General features: G+C 33.7%; 13 protein-coding genes and 1 non-coding gene across 14 annotated transcripts; 10 read left to right on the top strand and 4 right to left on the bottom strand.

Moving 5' to 3' along the window:
• Positions 1-1292: 1292 nt before the first annotated feature.
• On the bottom strand, positions 1293-1874 carry TVAGG3_1024540 (uncharacterized protein; the record flags this gene model as incomplete). The annotated part of the gene is made up of 1 exon (XM_001579053.1): positions 1293-1874. One exon carries the CDS (start codon positions 1872-1874, stop codon positions 1293-1295), a length of 582 nt encoding a protein of 193 aa, XP_001579103.1.
• Positions 1875-3238: 1364 nt separating this feature from the next.
• Positions 3239-3662, top strand: TVAGG3_1024530 (uncharacterized protein; the record flags this gene model as incomplete). Its single annotated transcript, XM_001579052.2, has 1 exon — positions 3301-3570. One exon carries the CDS (start codon positions 3301-3303, stop codon positions 3568-3570), a length of 270 nt encoding a protein of 89 aa, XP_001579102.1.
• Positions 3663-4348: 686 nt separating this feature from the next.
• On the top strand, positions 4349-7877 carry TVAGG3_1024520 (HID1 family; the record flags this gene model as incomplete). The annotated part of the gene is made up of 1 exon (XM_001579051.2): positions 4349-7234. The coding sequence occupies one exon, from the start codon at positions 4349-4351 to the stop codon at positions 7232-7234; it is 2886 nt and encodes a 961-aa protein (XP_001579101.1).
• Positions 7878-8331: 454 nt separating this feature from the next.
• On the top strand, positions 8332-9657 carry TVAGG3_1024510 (O-acyltransferase protein; the record flags this gene model as incomplete). The annotated part of the gene is made up of 1 exon (XM_001579050.1): positions 8370-9527. The coding sequence occupies one exon, from the start codon at positions 8370-8372 to the stop codon at positions 9525-9527; it is 1158 nt and encodes a 385-aa protein (XP_001579100.1).
• Positions 9658-9740: 83 nt separating this feature from the next.
• TVAGG3_1024500 (protein serine/threonine kinase protein) lies at positions 9741-11105 on the bottom strand (the record flags this gene model as incomplete). Its single annotated transcript, XM_001579049.1, has 1 exon — positions 9791-11098. The coding sequence occupies one exon, from the start codon at positions 11096-11098 to the stop codon at positions 9791-9793; it is 1308 nt and encodes a 435-aa protein (XP_001579099.1).
• A 1257-nt stretch (positions 11106-12362) lies between these two features.
• TVAGG3_1024490 (glucokinase family) lies at positions 12363-12775 on the top strand (the record flags this gene model as incomplete). Its single annotated transcript, XM_001579048.2, has 1 exon — positions 12363-12728. One exon carries the CDS (start codon positions 12363-12365, stop codon positions 12726-12728), a length of 366 nt encoding a protein of 121 aa, XP_001579098.1.
• Positions 12776-12945: 170 nt separating this feature from the next.
• Positions 12946-13506, top strand: TVAGG3_1024480 (glucokinase family; the record flags this gene model as incomplete). The annotated part of the gene is made up of 1 exon (XM_001579047.2): positions 13082-13462. One exon carries the CDS (start codon positions 13082-13084, stop codon positions 13460-13462), a length of 381 nt encoding a protein of 126 aa, XP_001579097.1.
• Positions 13507-13755: 249 nt separating this feature from the next.
• Positions 13756-14795, top strand: TVAGG3_1024470 (calcium ion binding; the record flags this gene model as incomplete). Its single annotated transcript, XM_001579046.2, has 1 exon — positions 14008-14517. One exon carries the CDS (start codon positions 14008-14010, stop codon positions 14515-14517), a length of 510 nt encoding a protein of 169 aa, XP_001579096.1.
• Positions 14796-14982: 187 nt separating this feature from the next.
• Positions 14983-15618, bottom strand: TVAGG3_1024460 (structural constituent of ribosome; the record flags this gene model as incomplete). Its single annotated transcript, XM_001579045.2, has 1 exon — positions 15165-15584. One exon carries the CDS (start codon positions 15582-15584, stop codon positions 15165-15167), a length of 420 nt encoding a protein of 139 aa, XP_001579095.1.
• Positions 15619-15727: 109 nt separating this feature from the next.
• Positions 15728-16596, bottom strand: TVAGG3_1024450 (histone, subunit A domain-containing protein; the record flags this gene model as incomplete). The annotated part of the gene is made up of 1 exon (XM_001579044.2): positions 16121-16516. The coding sequence occupies one exon, from the start codon at positions 16514-16516 to the stop codon at positions 16121-16123; it is 396 nt and encodes a 131-aa protein (XP_001579094.1).
• A 12-nt stretch (positions 16597-16608) lies between these two features.
• Positions 16609-16680, top strand: TVAGG3_1024440. The gene has a single exon. It is a non-coding gene; the product is annotated as a tRNA-Asp (tRNA).
• Positions 16681-17744: 1064 nt separating this feature from the next.
• Positions 17745-20366, top strand: TVAGG3_1024430 (adenylate cyclase, terminal-differentiation specific-related family; the record flags this gene model as incomplete). Its single annotated transcript, XM_001579043.1, has 1 exon — positions 17745-20366. The coding sequence occupies one exon, from the start codon at positions 17745-17747 to the stop codon at positions 20364-20366; it is 2622 nt and encodes an 873-aa protein (XP_001579093.1).
• Positions 20367-20414: 48 nt separating this feature from the next.
• TVAGG3_1024420 (guanylate cyclase protein) lies at positions 20415-21830 on the top strand (the record flags this gene model as incomplete). Its single annotated transcript, XM_001579042.1, has 1 exon — positions 20415-21830. One exon carries the CDS (start codon positions 20415-20417, stop codon positions 21828-21830), a length of 1416 nt encoding a protein of 471 aa, XP_001579092.1.
• A 600-nt stretch (positions 21831-22430) lies between these two features.
• On the top strand, positions 22431-25440 carry TVAGG3_1024410 (Hect, E3 ligase catalytic domain family; the record flags this gene model as incomplete). Its single annotated transcript, XM_001579041.1, has 1 exon — positions 22532-25405. One exon carries the CDS (start codon positions 22532-22534, stop codon positions 25403-25405), a length of 2874 nt encoding a protein of 957 aa, XP_001579091.1.
• Positions 25441-25602: the final 162 nt, after the last annotated feature.

Here is a 25602-nt window from a genome sequence, read left to right as displayed (position 1 = left end):
ACATAGGCAAGTAGTATACAATTTAATATATATTACCGAATACTGTTTATTATTTTCCATATTAATAAGAATATTTTGCAAATCAATAGTTTCGCAAATGATTTCTTTAGTTTCAGTATCTAATAGGTCATTTAATGCACATAAACTTTGGTAAATATATCTTTCATCATTATTTTGTAAATTTTCCGAAATAATTTTTAAACAAATTGGAATTATTGTTTCATAAGTATAGTAAGGCTCATTTTGTGTCAAATAATTTATTCTTTTTGTTAAGTTATTGAAAAACCTCTGAAATTTTGAGAGATTTTGTTCTTTTTCCATTTTTGTGTTGATATCATAAAGAAAAGCTAAGTTAAACAGCTGTTCTATGTCAATGTGATCATAGATCCCTGGTATAGAGTGCAATATCTCGGAATACACAATGAATTTAAAATCTGAAAAAAATAAATTTAAAAATTTCTCAACAAAATCAGCATCATTTTCAATAATGTAAGGAATACAACTGCAGAAATTGTGTCTCTCGACGATTTTTGATACTTCTACTGGAAACTCTCCGGAAAATGAATAAAAAATATCTAAAATAAATGAAATTTTTTCTTCGTTGATTGGATTGATCTCATGGCATCCAATAAGTCGTAAACAAAGGCTTTTTATATCTTTGTTGTCTTTATTTTTAAGTAAATCGATTAATATATCTAAAATTAATTTTTCTCGAAGGAATATGCAGTCGAATTCATCATCAATAACATCTACATTCATTTTAAGTATATCTACAATAAGATTATCGCTTGTTTCTTGATGAATTTGTTGGTAAAAAAATAAAATTAATTTTTCACATTTTGTTTTTCTTAAAGCACTCTTATAAACTTCTTTGATGGGCTCATAAAATTCGTTTTTTAATTCTAAATAAGAATAAATTAATGATATAAATTGAATAATAATATCATCTTGCGAAAAAAGCTGTTTATTAATAGGAACTGATAACATTTTGATTGCCAGTCCTTTTGTTGTGTTGTTTATATCTGAATTATTAATTATTGTGAGCAATTGTGAAAAATATAATTCAGGATTGTTTTCTTTTAACATTTCAAGAACATGAATTGCCTCTCCATTTGTATTTTGATTCGTGGATTGAAGAAAACATTCTAAAAAAGTCTCTGAATCTATTGTAGACATCACAAATGAAAGCACATAAAATTTAGGAACGATTATTTTGAATTGAATTTTTATCAATCCACAAATCAAAAAAAATCTTTGATACACAAAAAACATTCTTTATTTAAAAAAATTGTTTACCAGAACTTTGGTAAAGGGGTGTTTGATATAAAATTTGAAGAAGGAATGATTGTTTGTGTTTTGTTTTGATGTGTGTTTGTTGTTTTGTCTTCTTCAATGTTAAGTTTATAGTTGAAGTTCCTTTTGAGTTGTCTCTTGTTGAACTTGATGTCGTTGAGACGTTGAATCTCTCTCCTGAAGCTGTTGTCTGCTGCTGCACGTGCACGAACAGAAATGTCTGATTCGTTGTGTCTGTCCTTTGTAAGACTGATGATTGTCTCGATCTCGTCATAATCAAGTGTGTTTCGTTCTTTGTCATCAAAAACAAAAATACAATCTTCGCTCTTAACATTGTATGCATCGAATTTGACGTTCTTAGATAAGATAACATTGTTGTGAACATATTGTGGTGTTATTAATTCTTTCATAAATAACTGATCAAGAATAGAAACATTAGAATTTTTCGTTACTACAACAACTTTTACTTGTTTCTTCTTATTACAAATCATCAACTGCATCTTCTCTGATGTATTGAATCTTTCCATCTCCCAAAGTGGAACCATCATCTTGCAGAATGATGGTAAAATCTCAATATTCATAGCATTCAAAAAAAAATTCAATACAATTTTTTGGCAGAAATTCCACTCTTATTGGAGACAAAATGTGTGCATATATGTGTGGTATAATAAGGATTAAGTGAATTTATTGTTCATAAATCACTGGAATTTCAAATACTTAGGAATAATTCGATTTCACGAATTTTTGTATTTTGAATATTATATATTAGCCATTAAGAAAAATTGAATTAAATCCGAAATTTAAATAGATATCCATCGAAAAAACGTTGCACATTTTTTTTTGGAATTTAGAAAAATTTAAAACTAAAAACCATCAAGATCTGGAAGCTTGTATTACATGATTTTCAATTTTCCTTTTCAATGTCTATGAAATGCATACATGCTCTCAGAGAAAAAACTGTTCTTTATATTGCAATTATACTAATTTTGAATTTTATATATTAACTTATCAATAAAATTGGTATTAGTACGAAGTATCTAGATATGTTGTGTTCAACCAAATCGATTTAACACCTATATAAGGCGTGTTCCAAGTATAACAAAATAAATCATACTTAATAACTGTCAAATCTTTATAAACATCATCTAGAAAAATATTAATACCCTGAGAAGGCCCTTTGATAAAGTAAAATTCTTATTAAAGAGTCATTTGATAATTTTTCTTTGTTTAATTATGAGATCATGAGACACAACACGCTCACAATCTAAGATCATATGTGATTTATATTGAAGATGTTGATTTTAGTTTGAATTTCTCATTATTTGCATTCAATTACATAGAATTATCCGATTTAATTCAAAAATTGTCACTTTTATCGTCTTAACATTTTATATACCTAATATTGAATATCATAGACAATGTATGCAAAATTCATTTTTTGATTGAAAAAGGAATTAAATCAAAAAAATTGCACTTGAATAAATGAATAAGCATATAAAATGAAGGAGAAAATTATTGATAGTCTCAAAATATAAAATATTTTATTCAAAAGCAGAAAGGTTTGTATAATCCCTGAAAATGATTATTTCATCAATAAGTAAAAAGTATCTTTTCCATATAAAAACATCAGAACGATCATTGTTTGATTGTCAATAAATCCTATCAAAAATGAATGCAATCACTGAAAACTGGAAAACAACCACTAAAAGTATTGTATGCATTATTGGTACTATTCGATCGAATAAATTGTTCTATCAAAAAATTCCGCATACAAAAACTTCATTTCAAATTTCAATTGAAGAAAATTTTTGAAACAATGATACCAAATTTTCTACTTTTATTTATTCATCCTTTATGCCATATTTTATTAAAAATTTTCCATAAAATTTTCAACGTGCTTTCGAAAATTGTTCAAATTTTGTTCTATTCTTTCACATAACTAATTCATAATCTGAGATCCAAAATTTTTGTCGTCAAGCTTCCAACGGTTTAAAAATTTTGTCATTAATGTTGACAGATGATTCTCGTAAGAAGAAAGAGGAGAAGGCTTCTGCCCACTATAATCCATATATCTGCAAATTGATGGCAGATGACCTTTTCTTCAAGAGATTCGAATTCATGAGGTTCTACCCTCATTACAACCCAGACACACCTACAGTGAACGACGCCGACAAGATAAAGCTCATCACTTCTTATGAAAGGCTAGATGGACCAAACGAGGCGCCACTTCCTCCACCTTATACTGACCTTGATGTGATTTTTGGAAAATGCAACTAAATTGTTTTGTTTGATTCTTTTTTCTATCAATTCTATTACGTTTTTACTTTTTACTTGTTATTCTAGAAAACTTGGTTTCTTGAGTTCTCATATTGAATAGATTTTCAGAATTAATATATAGCCTCAACTCTAAATAAAGAAAGTATGTTTTCTACATTCCTGAAAATTATATCCAAAGATGACTGAAAAGCACATTTCTGATCTTTTTCCATAATTGAAATTGACCAAATGAATGGATGATATCTTTCCAAGATGGATTTGATCGTAAATGTCTGATAGAGAAATTCGGATTTTTGCTTGTTGGAAAAATTATTAATAGCACATTTGATAATGGAGGTGTTTAAGTTATGAAAATATATCTTCAATATAAATTTAATACGATAAATATCCATAGACATTTGAAAATGAATGTCTATTACAATAAATTTGTATCCAGCTTCATAATTAACATAATGACCAGTATGAACTGAAGTAAATCAATGAAGTATGTGATCCAATCTCATGAATTTATTTCTACTATCTTGATTTCAGATAATAGAAATTGGAAATCAAATGGTTTAGTTATAAGATTCTATTCACAAAAATGTCTCCCATCAGATAAGTAATTCATCTCATAGAAACTCAAGTCATATAGCATATTAAAGCCTAAGAAATAATAACATTGGTTTCCATACAAAAACATATTTAGCTATACTGATGAAATATTAAATATTCCGACTGACAATGATTTTTTCGCATTTCACCTTCAAGACGGTTATTGCTGTTTTGACACTTACCAATGGGAGGTTCGTCGTCTTCCGTATCGAATGAATACGTCAAAGCCCTAGAGACATTAATATCATCAAATTACAAGAACGAACAATTCTTGGACAGGATTATTAGCGCTGCTCCACATAGAATTGAAGCTCCGCCGGTAGATCCTAAAATCCTGAACTCTATAGCGACCGCCCAACCGGACAATATTATAGGATTACTCAGGCAATGCGTCGATTATGTTGAAAAGCTTGAGGAATCGAAATCTGATTTAACTGCTGACGAACATAACAAATTTTCACTTGTTTTACAACTTTTCGTTACCGCCTCTACAGTACTTGCTCACAACCCGAAGCTCATTAAGCAATTCGAAGAGCTTGTTGTAGTTCCAGGATCCGAAGTCATCTACGCCGACGAGAAGCCAAAGAAGGCCAAGAAGGAAGAAAAAGCTGCTGAACCAAAGAAAGGCAAGAAGGCAGCCAAGAAGGTCGAAAGCGACGAAGATGAAGAAGAGGAAGAGGAAGAAGAGCCAGAGGAGAAGCCAAAGAAGAAGGGAAAGAAGGGCGCCAAGGTCGAAGAAGAAGCTCCGAAGAAGAAAGGAAAGAAAGGAGCCAAACAGCCAGAGCCAGAAGAGAAACCAAAGAAGAAAGGCAAGAAGGCAGCCAAGCAACCAGAGCCAGAAGAGGAAGAGGAGGAAGAAGAAGAGCCAGAAGAGAAGCCAAAGAAGAAAGGAAAGAAATTTAAAGCTGCCGAGCCAGAACCAGAAGAAGAGAAGCCAAAGAAGAAAGGAAAGAAATTTAAAGCTGCCGAGCCAGAACCAGAAGAAGAGAAGCCAAAGAAGAAAGGAAAGAAAGGAGCCAAGGCAGAAGAACCTGTAGAAGAAGAAAAGCCAAAGAAGAAAGGAAAGAAAGGTGCCAAAGCCGATCCAGAGCCAGAAGAAGAGAAGCCAAAGAAGAAAGGCAAGAAAGGAGCCAAAGTAGAAGAACCAGAGCCAGAAGAAGAGAAACCGAAGAAGAAAGGAAAGAAATCCGCTGCCGCTCCAGCAGAAGAAGAAAAGCCAAAGAAGAAAGGCAAGAAGGCCAAAGTTCCTGAGCCAGAACCAGAAGAGGAAGAGGAGGAAGAAGAGGAACCAGAAGAGAAGCCAAAGAAGAAGGGAAAGAAAGCGGCCAAAGTAGAAGAAGAAGCTCCAAAGAAGAAAGGAAAGAAATCTAAGGCAGCAGAACCAGAGCCAGAAGAAGAGAAGCCAAAGAAGAAAGGAAAGAAGTCAGCTGCTGCTCCTGTAGAAGAAGAGAAGCCAAAGAAGAAAGGTAAGAAATCCAAGATCCCTGAACCAGAACCAGAGGAAGAAGAAGAGGAGGAAGAGGAACCAGAAGAGAAGCCAAAGAAGAAGGGAAAGAAGGCTGCTGCTAAAGCTGAAGCTCCAAAGAAGAAAGGAAAGAAAACTAAAGTTGTAGATTCAGATGAAGACGAAGAGGAAGAAGAGGAAGAAAAGCCAAAGGCAAAGAAGCCATCCAAGAAAGGAAAGATCGTCGAACAAGACGAATCAACAACAAAAGTCGATCGCAGCTCAATGTCTCTCTTATCTCGCTTTACATCATCTGTATTCAAGTGCATGTTCAAGAGCAACATCACTGTTACAGAAAAGGATACTGGATTCTGGTCAGATATATCATCTACAAATGAGAACGCCGCTCTCACCCGCTATGACTTCGTCCATACTGTCCTTGCCCTTACAAATATTGCTGCTGTCGCACATCCCATCAAACCACTCCCAAGATACACAATCAGCGTTCCTCCATTCAGAGGTGATCTCTTCATCAACAGCCTCTGCCGCATCGCAGCCAACTTCGTCAGCGAGTTCAATTCCGGCTCCATTACCGTTTACAGCGCTGAGATGATCAAGAATTGTTTCGCATTAGTCGCAGACTTCGCTACAAAGGATCCACTCTTCGCCCGCGGCTTTGCCAAGATCGATCCAGAGGTCGCCATCCAGGCATTTACAGGAAATCCGATCCAAAACGAGTTGATTTTCGATCCAACCTCTGCATTCTCATCTGCTTCACTTTCCTTCTTGTACATGATGGCCTTGAACAATCCAACCTTCGTTCAGACCCTCGCTAAGAAGGATCTTTCGAACAGATTCATTTTCGACCTTATCTACACGATGCAGTTCTCATTCGAGAAGGTCGGAGTCTGCTACGTCCACTCCATCCTTGTTTCCACTCTCATGCTCCTTCTCAACGACAAATTAGCAGTTGAGAACTTAATGCAGCCACAGAAGCAGCGATTACTCGTCAACTTCAAGCCACATTCATCAACATTCGTCGACTTACTCATTGAGATTGTTCTCAACCTCTCAAAGAACGAATCTCTCCTTCCATCGATTGTCTGCCTCTACCATTTGATTTCGGAGCATATCAAGGAGATTTCTCTCTTCGCAACATTCAAACTCTTGACTCTCTTCGAAACAATCGCCGAAGCTACACTCAAAGACAAGAGCGAGCGCAATCGCCGTCTTTGCGAGATCTTCATGGAAGGTTTCGTAAGGAATATGATGAACGGTGTCAACATCAGAGTACTTTTCGTCCAGAAAGCTCCAATTTTCCGCAAACTCGAATCAGATGACGATCTCGAGTTCAACTCTTCTTTGGAGGCCATCGTTGCATTCCTCGGTGAAGCAAAGAAGATGATGTCCAAGGCAAACAAGAAGACAATGGGTACAGAGGAGGCATACGAGATGTTCAAGGGAATGGACATGGAAGATGTATTCGAAGACATCGACGTCGAGTTCAAGAACCATCCTCACATCTTCGCAGGAGAAATGAAGAAGACTTGGGTCGAATGGTCTGAGATGCTCTCCCTCAAGGCTTATGAGGTAGAAACAAATATGTTGAACCAGGTTCAGTTGTAAGATATATATATTTATTTTTATTTTTTTTTGCGCAATAAGAAAAAAAAACTGATTGATTGAAATAACAACATTAAAGTATTATTTTATACAATAAATGCTTAATTTGATACAGAAAAACTTCTTATCTTCAACAAAAATGGAAGATTTCGAATACGAAATCTGGTTCATCATGAAAATAATCAATTCTTATATAGAAAAACATAAATATGTCGACTTACTAAAAAGAATGATATAGGAATTAATAGAATTAAATGTCAATTTTGAATCTGTGATAGGTAAATATGAGGTAATTCTAAAATATTTGGTAATAACATTGTATACCATGTAAAAATATTAAGAATTGCAGTATTGTTTTGTTGAAATAATGTTTTTATAATTCCAAATTTTTTTTGAAAATCAAAAAATGATGAAAATTTCTATAAACATTGTAAGGCAATTGGATTTTTGAAATTTTTTTGGAAGTTATCATACATTTATTTTTAGATGTAGATTTGTATTTCTTTAAAATTATTAGCTTTCTTAGGTTATTTCAAGATATTGGATTCAAAATTATTAAATAATGTGGCTATGAGATTGATAATATAATGTATTCATATAATTGATTAGAATTAATAGTTTATAATTTGATTATACAGGATTTTACGCTGACGTATAGAGGAAATCACTCGAAATTCAATGATTTCATTTAAGTTTAAAGAATATGAACATTGACCTCGAACATAACTAATGTCTTGGCATAGCAAAACTTCCAAATTGTCATGTTTTTTGTTTAAATATCGCTTTGAGTATTGTATTTTTTACAAATATAAGGTTTGAAGTAACATGCAATTTATGATAGTGATGTATATTTAATCAAATTTAATCATTTTATTTTAATTGGCATAAAACGGTTTTTTGTTTTTTTGAATGTTTATTGAATCGGTCATTGTAAGAGCGAAAAACATGATATTCTTAATCCTCTTGTTAATTAAATATTGATTGGGATTTACTTTTATCAGACTTATTTGTTGTCATATGATTAGTAAAATTTATTCAATTTTCGTTGATTTTTTAGTTCAAATAAATTATTATCGTATACAAAAATTGAGTAGAATGAATGATTTTGTTTTGCATAATCAAACCGATTCAAAAATCAATGTTTCAGATTCTTCTTACCCTCGCATCCTCCAAGAAGCCGGTGATTCTTTTGCCCGGTCTCATAAGCTCCGTTCTCAGTGGCGATGTCACAAAGAAGCGTTACTGGTATTGTCCGAATGTAAAAGACCAACAAGTATGGTTTAATGATGATTATGTCCTTCCACCAACATACTATTGCCTTTTGGACAGTGTTAGACTTGAATGGGATGATAAGCTCAATAACACAAAGCAACCCGATTATGTCAATCTTTCTATCGTTGATTTCGGTGGACTGAATGGCATCAATAACATTGATTCATTGGGTGATACACACTTTGTTCCATATTACAAAGTCCTTGTTGACAGATTGATCCAAGAAGGATATTCAGAGCGTGTTGATTTATTTGGTGCTCCTTTCGACTGGAGATTCGGCCTTAACCTCCCACAAGACTTCTATAACCAATTCACCGCTCTCGTTGAACAAGCCTACACAACAAACCAAAACCAGAAAGTTACACTCATTGGTCACTCAATGGGTGGCTTCTTCATCAACCACTATTTGGGCAGACTCATGCCAAAGGAATGGACTGAAAAGTACATTGAATCAGCCATTTTTGTTGCTCCTGCTTTTGGCGGCTCGGGAATTGCCTTCGAGACACAAGTCACCCACAAGCTCCCATGGCTCAGTATCCTTGGCGAATTACCTGAAACAGTTTGCTCTATTCAGGGAATTCACATCCACATGCCAAACCATGTCATTTTCGGTGATAAGACACTCGGCTACAAACCAGATGGCCAACCACTTGTCGCTCGTGAAATGACAGATTTCCTCATCAATCAGGGATATTTGACAGGAGATTACATCAAGATCCACAACAAGATGAAACCATTCTTCGTTGATGCTCCTCCACAGCCACCAGTTCCATCCGCTGTCATCTACAATTCTGGCCTTCCAACAATCCAAGGCTTCGATTTCAGAACAAAGGACCGTGAAATGGTCTTCGGCGGTGGTGATATGATGGTTAACGAAGAAGGACCAGAGTATGCCTGCAACAACTGGAAGAATACTTCTTGCCTCGACCTTAAATCAGCTGATCTTAAGAATGACAACCACTTAACAATCATCTACAACAAGGATGTCCTCGAGTTCATTGTTAACTGGATCAAGAACTTCTAAGCGATGATTTGATTTGTTTCATGCGCGTATTATTTTTAAAATTTTATTTATATCTTTTCCATTTAATTTTCAATAAATTTTTCGAACACATAACTTAAAATACAAAGAATATCATTTGATTTATCTATACATTTGAGAAATTAATTTTCCAAAATTTTATATCTCAAAATAATATTCAAAAATGAAGTTATTATATGAAATGTTATCGAACATATTGATAGTATGTAGTCAATTTTTATTAAAACAAAAAACACTCTATAATTTTAGTCAGCAAGAATTGAATTATCTGGGTTAGCAATATCAGTATCAGCACCATAGAAGGAAAATCCAGGGACATCAGCTTCATCTCCCATAACAGGAGGAACAAATGAATCCATTTTTTGTTCAGAAGTGTATTCATTATCGAAATACTTGACATTTGCCTTATCTTCAAGGGTTGGAATATAAGGAGGAGTAATTCTCTTGTTCAAAACATCATCAAAATTAAATCCGGAGAAAAACTCATTTGAAGCGATTTCTTCAAAGCAGAATCTCTTCTTTGGATCCTTTCTTAATAATCCTTTGATGAAATTGACTTCAATTGGATTTGCATTGTCAGGAAATGGAACTTCATCTTTTAAGATTTTCTGGAAGAGCTGCTGATTGTTCGTACTACGGAAAGGAGGATTATGATAAATAAGTTCATAAGTCAAAATTCCAAGTCCCCACCAGTCAATTGCCGTATCATAAGGTAATCTCTTGATAACTTCTGGAGCAATGTATTCTGGAGTACCGCAAAATGTCGAGGCAGACTCATCAATCGTAATATCCCTTGAAAGACCGAAATCGGTCAGTTTGACATATCCGTCAGCGTCAATTAATATATTTTCAGGCTTCATATCTCTATAAATGATACCTATACTATGCAAATATTGCAAAGCGAGGGCAACTTGTGCAATGACAAGTTGATATTCACGAGGTTGTAAGAAACCATCGCGATAAATATGTGTAAAGAGTTCACCACCGGGAACATATTCAAGACCAAGATAGAATTTGGATTGCGTTTGAAAAGCGAACTTCAATTGAACGATAAATGGATGATGGGACTTTACCATGATATTACGTTCGGATAATACAATTCTTATCTTATTCTGTTCAATGAGAATTGACTTGCGAATGGATTTGATAGCAAATAATTCACCAGTTCTCTTGCATTTAACAAGAAGAACTTTTCCATAAAATCCACGCCCGATCACACTTAATACTTCAAAACAATCCATGTTAAGGTCTGGATTAGAGAACGTAATACTGCGCAAGAGTAAAATCCATGACATCATTTCATCATTATTTCGCGCTTCAAAAACGGAAACTTCACCATTGGCATCTTGAATGGAAAATCGATGCTTTTTAGGATCTTTGACAATATCAATTTTGGTATCTGGAGTAATTTCAATTAAAAATTCAACATTGTTTACTTTTTCTGATTTTGAAATGACAAGCTGTGATCCTACAAGCTTGCAGAACTTGGGAGACCAGAAACCCAATTTGCCACGCTTTTGAAGCCACCCGCCAGTACTTCCAAGCGTATTCATTTTATGATTTCAAATTGTGATAAAATTTGGTCGAGTTAATTCAATTAACCAAAAGGTGACAAAATTGAAAGAAAACAGTAAAAAATTCAAAGTGATCCAATCGATCCCATCAAAAGGCATTATTTGATAATTAGGGTTAACAAAGGATTTAAAGCGAACATTATTATTATCCTCCTAAGAGTTAAAATGAGTTCAAATTTCATACGATTTCTTCAAATATTTTCCCAGGTCTGATGGATGAAAATAATATGGGGAATTCATTAGACCAACATAAAAATGGCTATTTTTCTAAGAAAAAGGCAATTTTAATGAGAAAATTAAATTTTGATATTTTCTTTCTTGGAACTGATGATTTCCCGTAATCGAACAAAGAATACCGTTGGAGTATATACTAATTGTACCTCCTTTTTGGAAGTATCTTATCTATTTCATTGGGATATCATCAAAGAGGGAATTGTTCATAAAATTTTTAAAGCAATACGTCGATCAAATATTACTACAGCACAAATTCACAAACTCTCAAATAAGAATTCGGTATACACATTATGAGTTGCAAGCATAAAGAGACATTACAATTTTCTCTCTGTTTACAGATTATTCTTCAAGTAAATTCGTATAGAGTCACATTTTCATCGCTAAAATAGTATTGTTTCAAAATATTGAATATTTTTGCATCAATCTTTAAAGTAAATTTTAATGCATACCAAAGCATTATTTTGAGGAAATAAAGATGGTGTGTTGATTAAAAAAGGCTAATCGACGAAATTAAATTTTGGATTGAATAAGAGAACAATTATTAAGAGTAATGCACCGGCGGTAAAGGGAAAAAGTACTCAAGTCAATTTGATCAAGTTCATTTGCATAAAACTTACGAGAAATCAATGGTTCACAAACCGTTTGTGAGCAATTCTATTATTTACCGAGGTAATTCAATAATACATAGATGGTTGGTCAGATGTTTTTATCTGAAATCCTTCAGAATCAAAAACCAATCATAAAACTCATTCTTTAGTTTATATGTCACTTTTCTATTTGTCGCTTCTTTCACAAAATTTTGAAAACCTCTGAGAACACTTCAAAACTACTCAATTAAAATAGGTCATTGCATTTCAGAAATAATTTAAACATTGAAATACTTTTTTATTTTCCTCTGCCTAATTTTCAATTGAAAAGTAAATCCTCTCAAAAAATGATAGGTTGTCACCTTTCAAAATTTATAATAAATTGTAAATCATTCAATTTCGATCAACTTCATTTTTGCGTAATGTCGCTTGAAGTATTGTCAAAACTTAAACAACCAGGTACTGGTGGCCTCAACTACTTTGTTGCTGCCCATGTTGGTGGTGCTGGCATCAAAATGAGGTTCACTGACGCCAATGATTCCACAAATTTCGTTGACTTACCATTACTTAAGGCCCAAGACACAGTCAGTCTCTTAGGACAAGTCAGCCGCGTCAGCAACGAGTTTGATAACCGTTTCAACAAGTCAATTTGCTGTGGTGCAGTCGTTTCAATCGTAGGACCTGTCAAAGACGGCGAAACAGGTGTCCTCACAAACTGGGCAGGCAGACCAGATGCCAGAACAATCTCTGTTCAGCAACTTCCTGTTAAGTTGTTCCCAACAGGATAAACTCATTTCGTCAATGACGTTCATGCTCATTCATATGGCTTAATTGAAGCCGACAATGACGGCTCATTGAACGACAAGTTCCAGCAGATCTGGATCAAGCAATCCAAGAGAGGTCCAATGATTTCTCAAAAGAGAACTTGCATTTTAACAGTCGGCTCAGGTATGGGTGTCGCTGTTATTTTGAAGGACCCACTCCTTAAGTCACCTTTCGTCTTCTCATCTGAAATGGGACACCTTCATGTACCATCAATCCTTGATGACGAGACAAAGTTGATCAAATACATCTCCATGAGAACTACAATGACAGAAGCAGCCCAGAATTCGAAGATATTGTTAGTGACAGAGGTTTAGCCATGTTATACCAATATCATTACTTCGAAGACCACGAAGTCAAGATCCAAATTGATGAAATCGATACAAAGGATATCATCAACCTTGCACGCAAGTCAAACGTCACAGCAAAGAAGGCTCTCAACGATCACTACAAATATCTTTCAAGAGCGGCCAAACTTCTTGCTCCAACAATCGGATGTGACTCTGTCTTGATTTCACACGAAAGCTACAGCAAGAACAACTGGTACTTCAATTCTATCCAAGATGACCTATACAACGAATTCAAGAGATTCAGCCGTCCACAGTGGATGCAGAACATCAGAATCTACAACCAGGTTAAGGACTTCGACTTCAATGTTATCGGTGCTTCATATCTTGCAAAGAAATATGCTGAGAATTAAATTTTAACTTGTATTTAGAATAAAATTTATGAAAAATAACTAAAATTCTTAATCTTTTTTGTTAATTAACATCAATAAATTATTCATGAAATATTGTTCAAAACCATTATCTGTTAAGTAGTTTATCGTTCAAAACAGGAAATAAAAAAGCCAATTCTATTACTTCAACATATTGAATCACATAATTTTAAAACAATATCGATTAATATCTTGAAACTAGACTGTTTTGTTAGACATATCAATTTGTCTAAGTAAGTATTGCATAGTAAAGATATGAAGAATGATGTATATCTATTCAATCAAGTATCGATATTAGATTTTTAATTGAATTTGTTTGAAATAGCAATCAATAGCGTATGTATACAATGGATTAATGATTCGCTTTATTAAAATCAAAAAATCAAATTTGGAATCACATTTCTATTGACAAAATTGCTCGCAATCAATACAGCCCAACTCACAATATCGATTAAACGATGCTTATCAATGAAATAGAAAACGGTATTGTCAGTTTAAAAACAAACCGTTTATTTATTTTCAAAAAAATGTCTGCACGCAAACCAGCAGCTCGCACATCTGCTCGTCGCCAAGGCCGTCCACGCGTTGAGCTCACAGAAGATCAGCGTCTTGAAATCAAGGAAGCATTCGACATTTTCGACTCAGACAAGTCTGGATCTATCGATAAACATGAACTTCGTGTTGCTATGCGCGCTATGGGATTTGATGTTTCAAAGAACGAAATCCTCGAAATTATGGAAAATAAGGATCCAGATAACACCGGATCCATCAACTTCCAAGCATTCCAGGAAGTTGTTGGAGATAAAATGGCACAGCGCGATCCAATTGAGGAAATCAGAAAGGCATTCGCTCTCTTCGATGATGATCATACAGGAAAGATTAGCATAAAGAACCTTAGACGTGTTGCTCGCGAATTAGGCGAAGCAATGACAGATGACGAGCTCCAGGCTATGATTGATGAGTTCGATACCGACAAGGATGGATATATTAGTGAGGCCGAGTTCATCGCTATCATGGATCCAACCCAATCCGTTTAAATCGTTTTTTTCTAAATAATTATTTTATTAAAGGGTTACGTTAATTGTCTTCATATTTTTACCGATTTTTCTACAGTCCTAAAAAAGCCTGAAAGAGCAAAAATCATATTTGTTCTGATCGATGTAACATTTCAGAAATCACTTTCATCAATAAAATCATAAGTCTTCTAGTAATTTAATTTTTCACCGGTTTGAAAATACAATCTGATCATTATGTTTCGTTATTTGCAATATTCTTTACAATTCATATGAAAGATCCGATCAATGACAATGATTTCATAAAGTCATACAGATCTGTTGTTTGGTCTTATATAAAGACTCATACAAGCCTTTACATATATTTATCGTATGAAAAATCACTTTTTTTCTATTCGAAATAGATCAAATCGAAGAAATTTAACACCAATTTTACTCATTATCAGTTCTCAAAAACACAAATGAAAATTATTAATTGATTTTTGATTTTTTTTTTCTTATCAAATTCATTGGACACAGAAATTGATTAGTTTGGTGCCTGCTTAAGCTAATGAATTTCTGTTACACACTCAAAATTATTTGTATATTTGTAAATTTATAAAAAAAGTTAAAAAGAGCGTGGGTGGTTGCCCTACCCGGTGCCCGGCATTTGAATGTTGGGACGCTCATGTTTAGAATTGGAGTGGCTTGAAGAACCATGCCATCTTGTTGTTGAGGTACTTCTGGCGAAGGACGGCGGCGTATTCTGTAAGGAGAGCCTTCTTAGCTGGGGCATCCTTGAGAGCAGCAACAACCTTCTCGACGGAGATCTTCTTGAAGAAGTCCTCATCCTTTACGTTGTGGCGTGTAAGCATAACGTGGTTGAAGTTGACGGCCTTAACGAAGAGCTTAACCTGTGTCTTCTTAACGAGGACTTCTGTTGGCATGTCCTTTGTGACCTTCTTTGGATACTTCTCGATACCCATAACGATGGCGTATGGGAACTTACGGTCTTCTGTGCCTTCTGGGTAGGCAGCAAGAACGACAGCCTTCTTACCGGCATGGCGGCCTTGGAGCATAACAACGAAACGACCAGCTTGGAGGAGAGACATTGATAGGAAAGGAAGACCAACCGATTATTTTCCTCACAATTTCAATCTTCCTAATTAGATCCTAAAAACAGTATCTCATTATTATGCAAAATAAAATTTCTGCTGAAAATTAGCTTCATGTTTGATTACATTCAATTTTCCAAAATCATTTCTTGTCAATTCATTGTAATCCTATAATATAATTTTCTATACTAGATTTCTAATCATTCTATCTTATGCTATTGCTTTAATAGTATAATCCAAATCGATTTTTCTTCAACTTAGGGCATTTTTATTCATATGTGTAATCATAGCTATGAAATCGTAAAAAACGAAGCATAAAATCGTAAGTGATCTGCTCATTCATGCTGTTGAGGAAAATTCGAAAATATTAACATAAAATATTCAATTTTTATTTACAATATGTAGTTAATTTATACGAGATAATGAATGAAAAGACAAATTTCGATTATTTCAAATTTTTATGAAGAAATTTCGAGAAAAGTATAAATATAACAGAAAGAATGGTAATTTTTGAAATTCTTCAGGACTTCGTATCAGAAATCAAAAGATTCTCTATGCTTGATTTCATCTCTTGCTTGTCGATAAAGTTCTTTTTGCAATTCAATCATTTGCTGCTGTGTCAAGCCAGTTTCTTTAGGTTTTGGCTTTTCTTGCTTCTTTGGCATTTGAACTGCTTCTGCCTTAGTAGCATATTCTGGAAATCCTAATGTTTTGCAAGCATCAACAACGTCCTTTTGAACAACAAGTTTACCATGTTTATCACATTCAGTTGCAATAGCAGCAGCCAGGATTTTAGAAAATTCTAGTATGCACATTGAAATTGCTGTTTTAGTTTCTTCTTTAATACGCTTGACTTTGGGGAATTCGTTTTTAATGATATTTTTGATGTTGTTTGAGAAGTTGATACTGTTTATATCTTTATTAGACATAGTAAAATACTAAAATGATTTTTTTTCAAAGGGAATTGTAAAAATTGATGGTTTTAAATCGGGAAAATCACGAAAAAGAGTCTATGTGTGAATCGGTCATAGTGTAATGGTTATCATGTAAGATTGTCGTTCTTTTGATCCGGGTTCGATTCCCGGTGACCGAGCTTTTTTGTTTTTTTTATTCCGCCCAATTATTCTCTTCATTATTTCCCAGGAATTACTCAATTGTTGTTACCACTGCTTCTTGGGGATTTTGAACCAAAAAGCAACTAATTTTCAATAATGTTCAATTTGAATATTCCTCATATTCCTTTATGACAAATTGCCAGACATTTGAGGGCAAATGAATCTTGAAACTTAACCAATCAAAAATCAAAATATTGAATTTGCTTTCTGATTGACTCAATATCACTACATTTCTCCATCAAAATTAAATTTCACACATAATGAAAATTTTAAATAATCTTTAGCATCACTTAGATCATACTTACATCTAATAATGAAACCATGAAAGATCAATCTTCGAAGAAAACAGCTCGACGGATACTATCAGAATGTGTACGGAAACGAATTCACTTAATTTTATCTGTATTTCCAAAGTTTCCAAATTTGATTGAGTTAACTCCAAATCTCTTGGATAAACTATCAGCAGAGATTTCACAGAACCCAGTGGACAGATACCAGCTCATACAGATAACATTTGGCGATAATTTCTCAAGATAACCTTTAAAATTTGTTTACATATGAAAATTTTAAGATCGAATTTTATTGTTAATCCACATTGTAAATCTAAAATTAATTAACAGAATATTTCTTAGAAATCACGATCACTATGAAAAAGATACGTTATTTCAACAAAAATTCATAATTTATGTTAGTTACACACATATAATATATGTGCTCAAAAACAAATTAGCGATATTGAAAGGTGACAAAATTTGAATACAATTTTCAGTAAAACTTAAAAAATGGATTCTCACCGGTCTTCAAGTGCTGCTTCCTCATCGCATCATACACAGACGCCTGACTTAAAGAAGCGAGCATTGCCAAGTAACTCATTTGCAATGAAGACTTTTCCATTTATTTCGTTATTACAAAGGCAAATCGTACCTTATCGTATATGGACATATCTATTAACGTTTTTGCAGTTTTTCAGCATCTTGTCGTACCTCTTTTTGCAAACCATTTTCCACATTCAAAAGCAGATTTTTATGTAACATCAATATGCATGCTATGCCCAAATACATACGGTAAAACATGGAAAATACTTAGTGGTATAGTCATCGCTGTTGGTTATTTATCAATGATCTTCTTCCTTTTATTGATTGGCTTATTTAAATATTCAAACACACTTCCAAGATGGTCAATCGGCCTAGTGTCAGTTATAATGCATCTAATCGTTCCACTCATCTTCTTACCAACAGCTTCTATCGCAGGATCCGCTTTAGAATTTTTATTAAACTTGACTTACGACAAAACCATCACAACATCATTATTCGTATTAGCATTACTATTGTGGATTGTTCTTATAGGATTTTTTTACATAATTACGCTATTTTCCGCCCATACAGTTTTTTATCATGATTCAGTAGCCACATACTTTGATGGCAGATCAATCTTCTATTCCTACATATTTAATTCGATTATCTTATTTGTTGCTTGGATTTCGAAAGATTTAAACAAAGATTTTCCATATTTTGTAGGAGCTATTCAAATAGTGCTTAACGTGTTCCTTATGTATCATGTATTTCAATTCCCATTTACTTACATCTTTTTAAATGCAGAATTCGGAGCCACATTAATCGGATCTACATTTGCTGTGATTGGCTACTTCATTTCCAAATCATACGTTCCATTACGTTATATACTAGCTGTTTCTACATGGTTTATTGCAGATGGAGTCATCTATTTCATAATGAAATTTTATGTCAAGAAATTACTTCTCAGAACAGAGTTTACCAACAACAAATCAGCCATTATACAGTTCAGATTAGCAGTTGCCACCTTTGACAACAGTTTCTTGACAGGAAAAGTCATTGATATGTTAACACAAGGTACAAATGACTACACAGTTCGTTTGGAGATCGCCAAATTCATTTGTTTCTTCCAAGAATTCCAACCGCAGTTCACTGCCCAGCTTGCGATGTTGAGAAACTCGAATGGTCTATCATTAGGAGAGAGTTTCCTGTTTTATCAGCTTAGAATCGTCGAAACAGGTCGTCAGCCTCTTTGTGCCGTTGACGAACTCATTCCTTTACGCGACGAAACAAAAAGAATTGAGATGAAAATAAGAGCCGCATGGAAATACATCCAGAACAACAGCGAATTCTTTGCTCCAGCCATTATGGAGCCAATCACCCGAGAAGTAACTGCTTGCGACCATCAATGGCAAGATGCACTTAATAAATATCCAAGAAACGCCTTGTTAGCAGAAGAATATGCACATTTCTTGGTCGAATGCAAATGTGATTTCGACCAAGCCGCTCAATGGCATTACCAGGCCTTGCAACTCCAAGATGGCAAAATATTCAAATATGATGCAGCTTGTTTGAACTTTTTGCACATATATCCTGAATACGCCGTCAAGATTATCAACAAAACAGTCATTTCCACCATGGATGACCTCGATGTTAAAGCAAAAGAAGATTCATTAGGTCAATTAGTCGAACATCCTCGCTTACGACTCGAATTCCAACGCGCAATATCCGGCCACATAACCTTTGCACTTCCTGTTCTTGCCTGCATGTCAATGCTTAAGTGTTTGGCCTTTTTAGCGTTTTGGATTTATTTAATTTCGACATTTATTGGTACATTCAATCAATCTGTTGATAGAATGACATTAATTAAGAATTCAACAGACATAGGTGAGAGCACAGCACTTTCCATGATTAGTTTTGCATTGTATTTCGCAAATCACAGTGACATTCTTCCGACAATTGCAGAAATGGCTGCTGTTATAGGCCAAGACAGGGTCAATGAGACAGGATATGTCATTAATCCATTCTATTCATATCTTTTGAATGCGCACGAGTTCATAGAGAATGGAACGAATTCTTTAGTTGATGTCTACAATGGAATGATTGAAGCAATTATTGATGGTGATAAAATCATGAATTCTGTGAATACTTTGTTCAAAACAAACTATACAATTGTTTACGCGAATTCATTATTTATGAATGTTAATGGTGGAAATGAATCACTGGCTTTCATTTTCTCTAATTATTTCATGACTGCACACGCTTTAGCCACCAAAGGTGATTTTGACATGTTCGATACAACCGCTTTTGACATGTTTAATTTAGCGAGTTTAATTGTGGATAATATCAATAAATTCGCGGAAACATTTGTCGAAGAAAAAGGTTATGAACCTGGCCAGTTCAAGACATCAACATTTATTGTAATAGCTATTGTTTATGCAGCTGTTTTCATTACTTCTGATTTAGTATTGATTTTTGTTTTGAATTTCAGAATGATGAAAACTTTGTTTGCTTGTAAGAAATTTTCTGAAGAGACATTCAATGAAATTTCTTCGAATATATTTATTGCACAGATTTCTACTGATGCACCAAATATGTCTGCATCTATTTCGAAGACAGAAAAGAATAATACAAAAGGAATTTTGTTGCTTATTGTTGAAACAATTTTGACTTTGTTGATGTTATTAGGAATTGTCATTTTTATTTTGGCAATGAGAAGAACATCAAAAGATTTTATCAGTATGTCTGAAACTTTGTTATATGCTGCTGTTAGGAAATCAAAAGCAATTGAATCTACTTATTCATTGATTATTGCTAATTCTTTAATAAGAGTTGCTGATGATTCAGGATCTCTTGGAGAAGAATTCAAGTGATATGCTTATACTTATATTTTGGAAGCAAGTAAGAGTTTACAGACAATGATGACAGCTCATCAACAATGCTCTACAGGGCTTTATGGAAGAGATGGTTTAATTGATACGATTAATAGTATAAGAGCTGATTCACCTTGTAACTTTAGTTTGAGCGAATCTACTTATCATGAAAGTCTTGCTTGTTTGTCATTAGATAGTGGTGTTTCTGCTTTTTATAATTTAATGACAGGGTTAATTATACAGGCTTCTTCAACAACATTTTTCACCGACTCTGATTTCATACAAACATTCCATTATATTAATTCCCATTTGTATTACCAGATGGAAGAAAGAGTTGATGATCTTTTGGAACAAGGTAAAAAAGAAGGTGATGTTTCTGATACTTTTGTATCGGCTTTGGCGGTTATTTGTATTTTTATCACTTTAGTTGAATTTTTGATATCTGCTTATAGGAATGTCTTCTTGTTTAGAACGTATAGAACATTGATCAATTTCATTCTTAGAGCAAATCCTACTGATGCCGTCGCAAATGATGATTTAATGATGATTTTGTTGAATAGAAAAATTTCTCAGAGAATGGCAAAAATGTCAGAAACTGCAACTTTACTTGCCAACACTTCCCATCCATTGATATTCACAACGCATGATGGAGTTATTGTATATGTTAATTCTTCTTTCCAGATTGTGTTTAACTACGAAGTTTCGCATATTGTTGGTCAAAATATTTCTTTGATAACTGACATTGATAAACTTGAAAAAATTTATCATCAAGACAAAACTATTAAAGAAACAGTTGTTAAAGATGATGCAACGGAAGATGAAGGATTTAATAAGCATGAAACTGTTGTTTTTGATCATAAGAATCTTAGAATGAAAAGAGAAAATGGACAAGAAATAGAATGCGATGTTTTACCAATAATGACAGGAACAAGGTCAAATAAATTGTTTGCTTTCGTTGTAACTGATCTTAGCTCTGTAACTGCTAAGCAAAAGAAGATAAATATTCTTAAAGGAGCAAATGATACTTTGCAAACAAATATGATGCCAAAAGTTTTGTCTGAAAATGAAGGAAAAACAAAAGTTGGAAATGCAACAGTTTGTACAATAAGATTGGTTCAATTCTCTAATTCTTTGGCTCCTGCTGCTGTAATGAAACAAAAGAAATCGATATTGGTAAAACTAGATGAATGTTTGAAGAAATACGACGTGTTAGAAATATTGTTTTTCGCACAAGGAATGTATTCAATAATTTCTAGGGATCCTAATGCAACTACACATGTTTTCAGGTTTATTGATGATGTATTGGCTTCATTCGATGACCCAACATTCTTCGGAGAAATTACAATTGGCGTGGATACAAATGGAGAAATTGATTTGAAAATTACTGATAAAGAAATCAAAGAAATTGTTTCGTTGGTCAGGAAAAGCTTGTGTTACAGAGGCTGTCTACAACCAAGTCGCTAATATTGGAGCTAAGTTTGTGTCAAAGAAAGATCCTGTTTTAGGTTCATATTACTCTGTTGAACCTTTGGAAAGATAATTGTATTTTTTTTATAATTATTATGTTTGATTAATATAAAAAACTCTTTTTAATATACTTTACTACTTAATTCATATGAGTTTACCTTTTGTACTATCATCTATATCATGCTTATTAAGAAATCTAACAAGTTTTTTATATAAAGTTTTAATGAACGATTTCTTCAAATCATATAGTCAATCATATATGCTATATTAATGCGATTTTTCAGTTGCTCATCAATTATTTATACTTATTCACATGAAATTAAACTATGTTTAAGGCTCAAATACATGTTGCAACTAAGTTTAATGAAATTTAATTACTTTGTATATGAATTTTAATAGAAAAGAAACGAGAGTATTAAATTCAGTCTTAATGAACAATGTAATCTTTAAATATAATAAGAACATATAATCTTAACATGAATTTTGAATTATCAAAATTAATGCTTAAAGAAGAATATTTTGCATTAAATAGCTATTTACTACTTTAGCTTATTCAAATTCACATAATTGTTTCTTGATAACTAATTCAGATACAGAGAAAAATCAAAAATAATTTGGCTAAATTTGTCACTTTTTGAAGAATTAGTATGAACCCCATCATTGCACATCTTTTAGATGGGGTGATCCAAGAGAAAGAGATGTCTCAGCTTTTAGGTACCCTAACGCTTTGCCATGATAAAGATCCTTCTTTTCTCCATTTATTACCTTGGATCGCATTATACTGCAAACCAACAGCGAAAACTAACATGCAAATACTAGCATTCGACTGTTTGGCGCAGTTAACACGTATTTATGGCATTGAATGCGTTCATAATTTTAATGATCTCGCATTAGGTTTTTCAATTGAGTATTCTTTCTTAGATTCCAACAGACAACTCATTGAAGCATCATATAATTTTATTATACAAGCTTTTATGACTCTAAATACAGGAAAACCTCAAGATAAAATCAAAATCATCGCAAAACTCATTCAATTACCTAAAAAATCACTCTTTAAGTACTTCACATTAGCCGACATCAATATCCAGCGTCATTTATTGAAAACAATGATAACTTTCCTTAATAATTTTATTGGTTCTTCATATTTCGAAGTTACACAGCAAGTAGTCAATCTTTTTACAGCGGAAGATGAAGTAGTACGTGAATTAGCCATCAAAGTATATGATACAATCATGAAATTCCTTTCCGTGAACGAAAAATTGATTTTAACTACGAAAAACTTGACTTTACAATTGTATTCGTGTCGTGATTATGATCTATTCGCAACGATACTTATGAGATTGATGAATTTGTTCAAATGCAAAGAGCTATTTGAAGAATTTCAAAAAATGGAAGTTAATTTTCCGAAAATTTTATATAATTTGGACAATTCACTAAATCCTGACAGATCTCCATTGAAAGTAATGGTCGAATTCATCAAAAATATTGCAGAAATCGATAAATCTGAATCTAAAAAAATCCTTTCAAATACTTTCTCAAAATTGGTATTACATCCTGCAATTCTATCGTCTATCGTTGAAAATTTACACGATTTCCTTACAATTGACTTCATTTCACAATATTTGGATTATTTTATCAAATTACTTCATAAAAGAGAGTCCATGGACACAATTATACAAATAATGTCGAACTACAAACGTGATCTGATACCTCCTGACCTCATATCTGCTCTTAATTCCGAAAATGAGAAAAATGAAAATAAGAAATACACAAAATTTGCAGAACTCAATGGAATTCTCACTAAAGTAACACATATAGAAACAATTGCTACCATGGAAACCTTCTCCAGCCTCATAGAAAACCTAAATCCATATGAATATCTTGTTTCAGGGAATTGTGAGACCATTACTAAGTTCATTAACTCACAGACATCATCATTACCTGATCTGACTGCTCAGAGAATCATAGAATCGTGTTTTCAAGCGATAAAATACCTTGATTTGCCAAAACCAGTTGATCCTGTTCCAGGAAAGGACATAAGGACACTCCTCAACTCAATGATGCAGATAAATGTGGAATTTGAAGGAAAAACCTTCAGTTTCAAAGGATTTTCTGATGGATTTTTCACAGAACTCGAAGGATTCATTAATATCACCGAGAAAGAAGTTAATCCAAATGAAATAGCTCAGATATTACGGCGCCATCAAGAAGGATTCCCAAATAATATTCATATCAACGATGAAAACCTTAAACATAGCCTGTACACGTATCTAATGCTTTCCCAACAGATACTGAAGCATCCCAAGTCACAGTTCTACAACTTTTCCATTGGAAAACAGATATTAACCTCTCAAAATTCGATTCTGAGGGCTGTAATATCTTCTCTCCCACAGCCACGTAATTTTCAGAAGACTGTGGCCACAGTGAAGTTGATTCCAATTCAAAATTTTGACAATACGATCGAACAACCAACGAAATACTACCAATGCTCGCTGATTGAGGGTCTAATCAACCTCCTTGATGCTGTATATGCGAAGAATCCGCAATGCGAGTTCGTAAATAGCGGGTTCAACGTATTAGTTAAAAATTTGATAAAACTTTCTCCTTCAGGAGCCGTTACATGGTGCAGCTATCCAGTCTGGCTTGTCAAGAATCGTCCATACCTCTTTAATTTGGACATTCGTCATCTTTCTGCCTATTTATTGTATTCAATGCTTCCTTTGTCGGCTTGCGCCTTTGCAACCCACTTCAGAACGCCTATTCCGAAGATTAGATGCGCTACACCTAGGGTAGATATCAAAAGAAGCGCTATTTTGTCAGATGGCCTGAATGTAATCAACTTTTTGAGGTCCCAGAACATTTGTCCGAACTATTACTTGGACGGATCACCATCTTCTGTCAATGAGTTCCTCTGGAATTACTCCAGAGAGTTCTTTAACGTTAAATTAGCAGAACATCAAATTATTGAAGTAGATGGTTACATATTACCTCAACCAACTGCACCAGATAGCTTCTATCTTCACTTCGGAATCCTCCTTGGCAAGGCAGTTTCTTCTTTGTCTTGTTTGGCCCGACCAATTCACCCAGATTTCTTTGCACTGCTCAAGAATAAGCTAAATACAGACAAAGAAAACATTGTTACGCAAACTTTGACTAACGATAAGATGCCAGCCAAAATGAAATTATTTTCTGAAAGTTTCGGAAGAGTTATCTCTATTTTCGTACTTGATATTTTCTCTCCTAAGGAAATAACTGATATGCTTCACGGAAAAGTCGAATCTTTCGACGCAGATCAAGATTTGAAAACATTTAATTTTTATATCCAAGATAAGAATGATATTCCCGCTTTTTGCTCCTCCTACAAATCATTCGAAATCAAAGAACGTGAGAAGTTCCTCACTAAAATCGTCGGAGCTCCTCAAATTCCGTTTGGAAACATGTCTTTCCTTTATCCGCCAATCAGTATCAAAATTGGGATATATAATGCGATCAACTTGAGAGGAAGAGTGATGCAGATTGTCACAGGTTCGACTCCTGATATTTTATCTACATTTTTAAAGAATTTGTATTAATTGTTTTTCTGTAAATATATTATATCGATTTGTTTAACCGAATTTTATATTATATCATGTTTTACTATAAAACATACTTTGTTTCTTTTGAATTTAGGAAATTTCATGTGAAATCTGCGTCAGATAACTTCTCGGACATTTTCCCCATTTATTTCAATCTCATGAAATAGATTGTCAATGAAATGGGCCTTTGGATT

Source organism: Trichomonas vaginalis, chromosome I (genome assembly GCF_026262505.1).
Source record: "Trichomonas vaginalis G3 chromosome I, whole genome shotgun sequence".
Classification (NCBI taxonomy): Eukaryota; Parabasalia; order Trichomonadida; family Trichomonadidae; genus Trichomonas; species Trichomonas vaginalis.
Note: the sequence above shows the minus strand (reverse complement) of the source record. Positions and strands in the feature narration are given on the sequence as shown.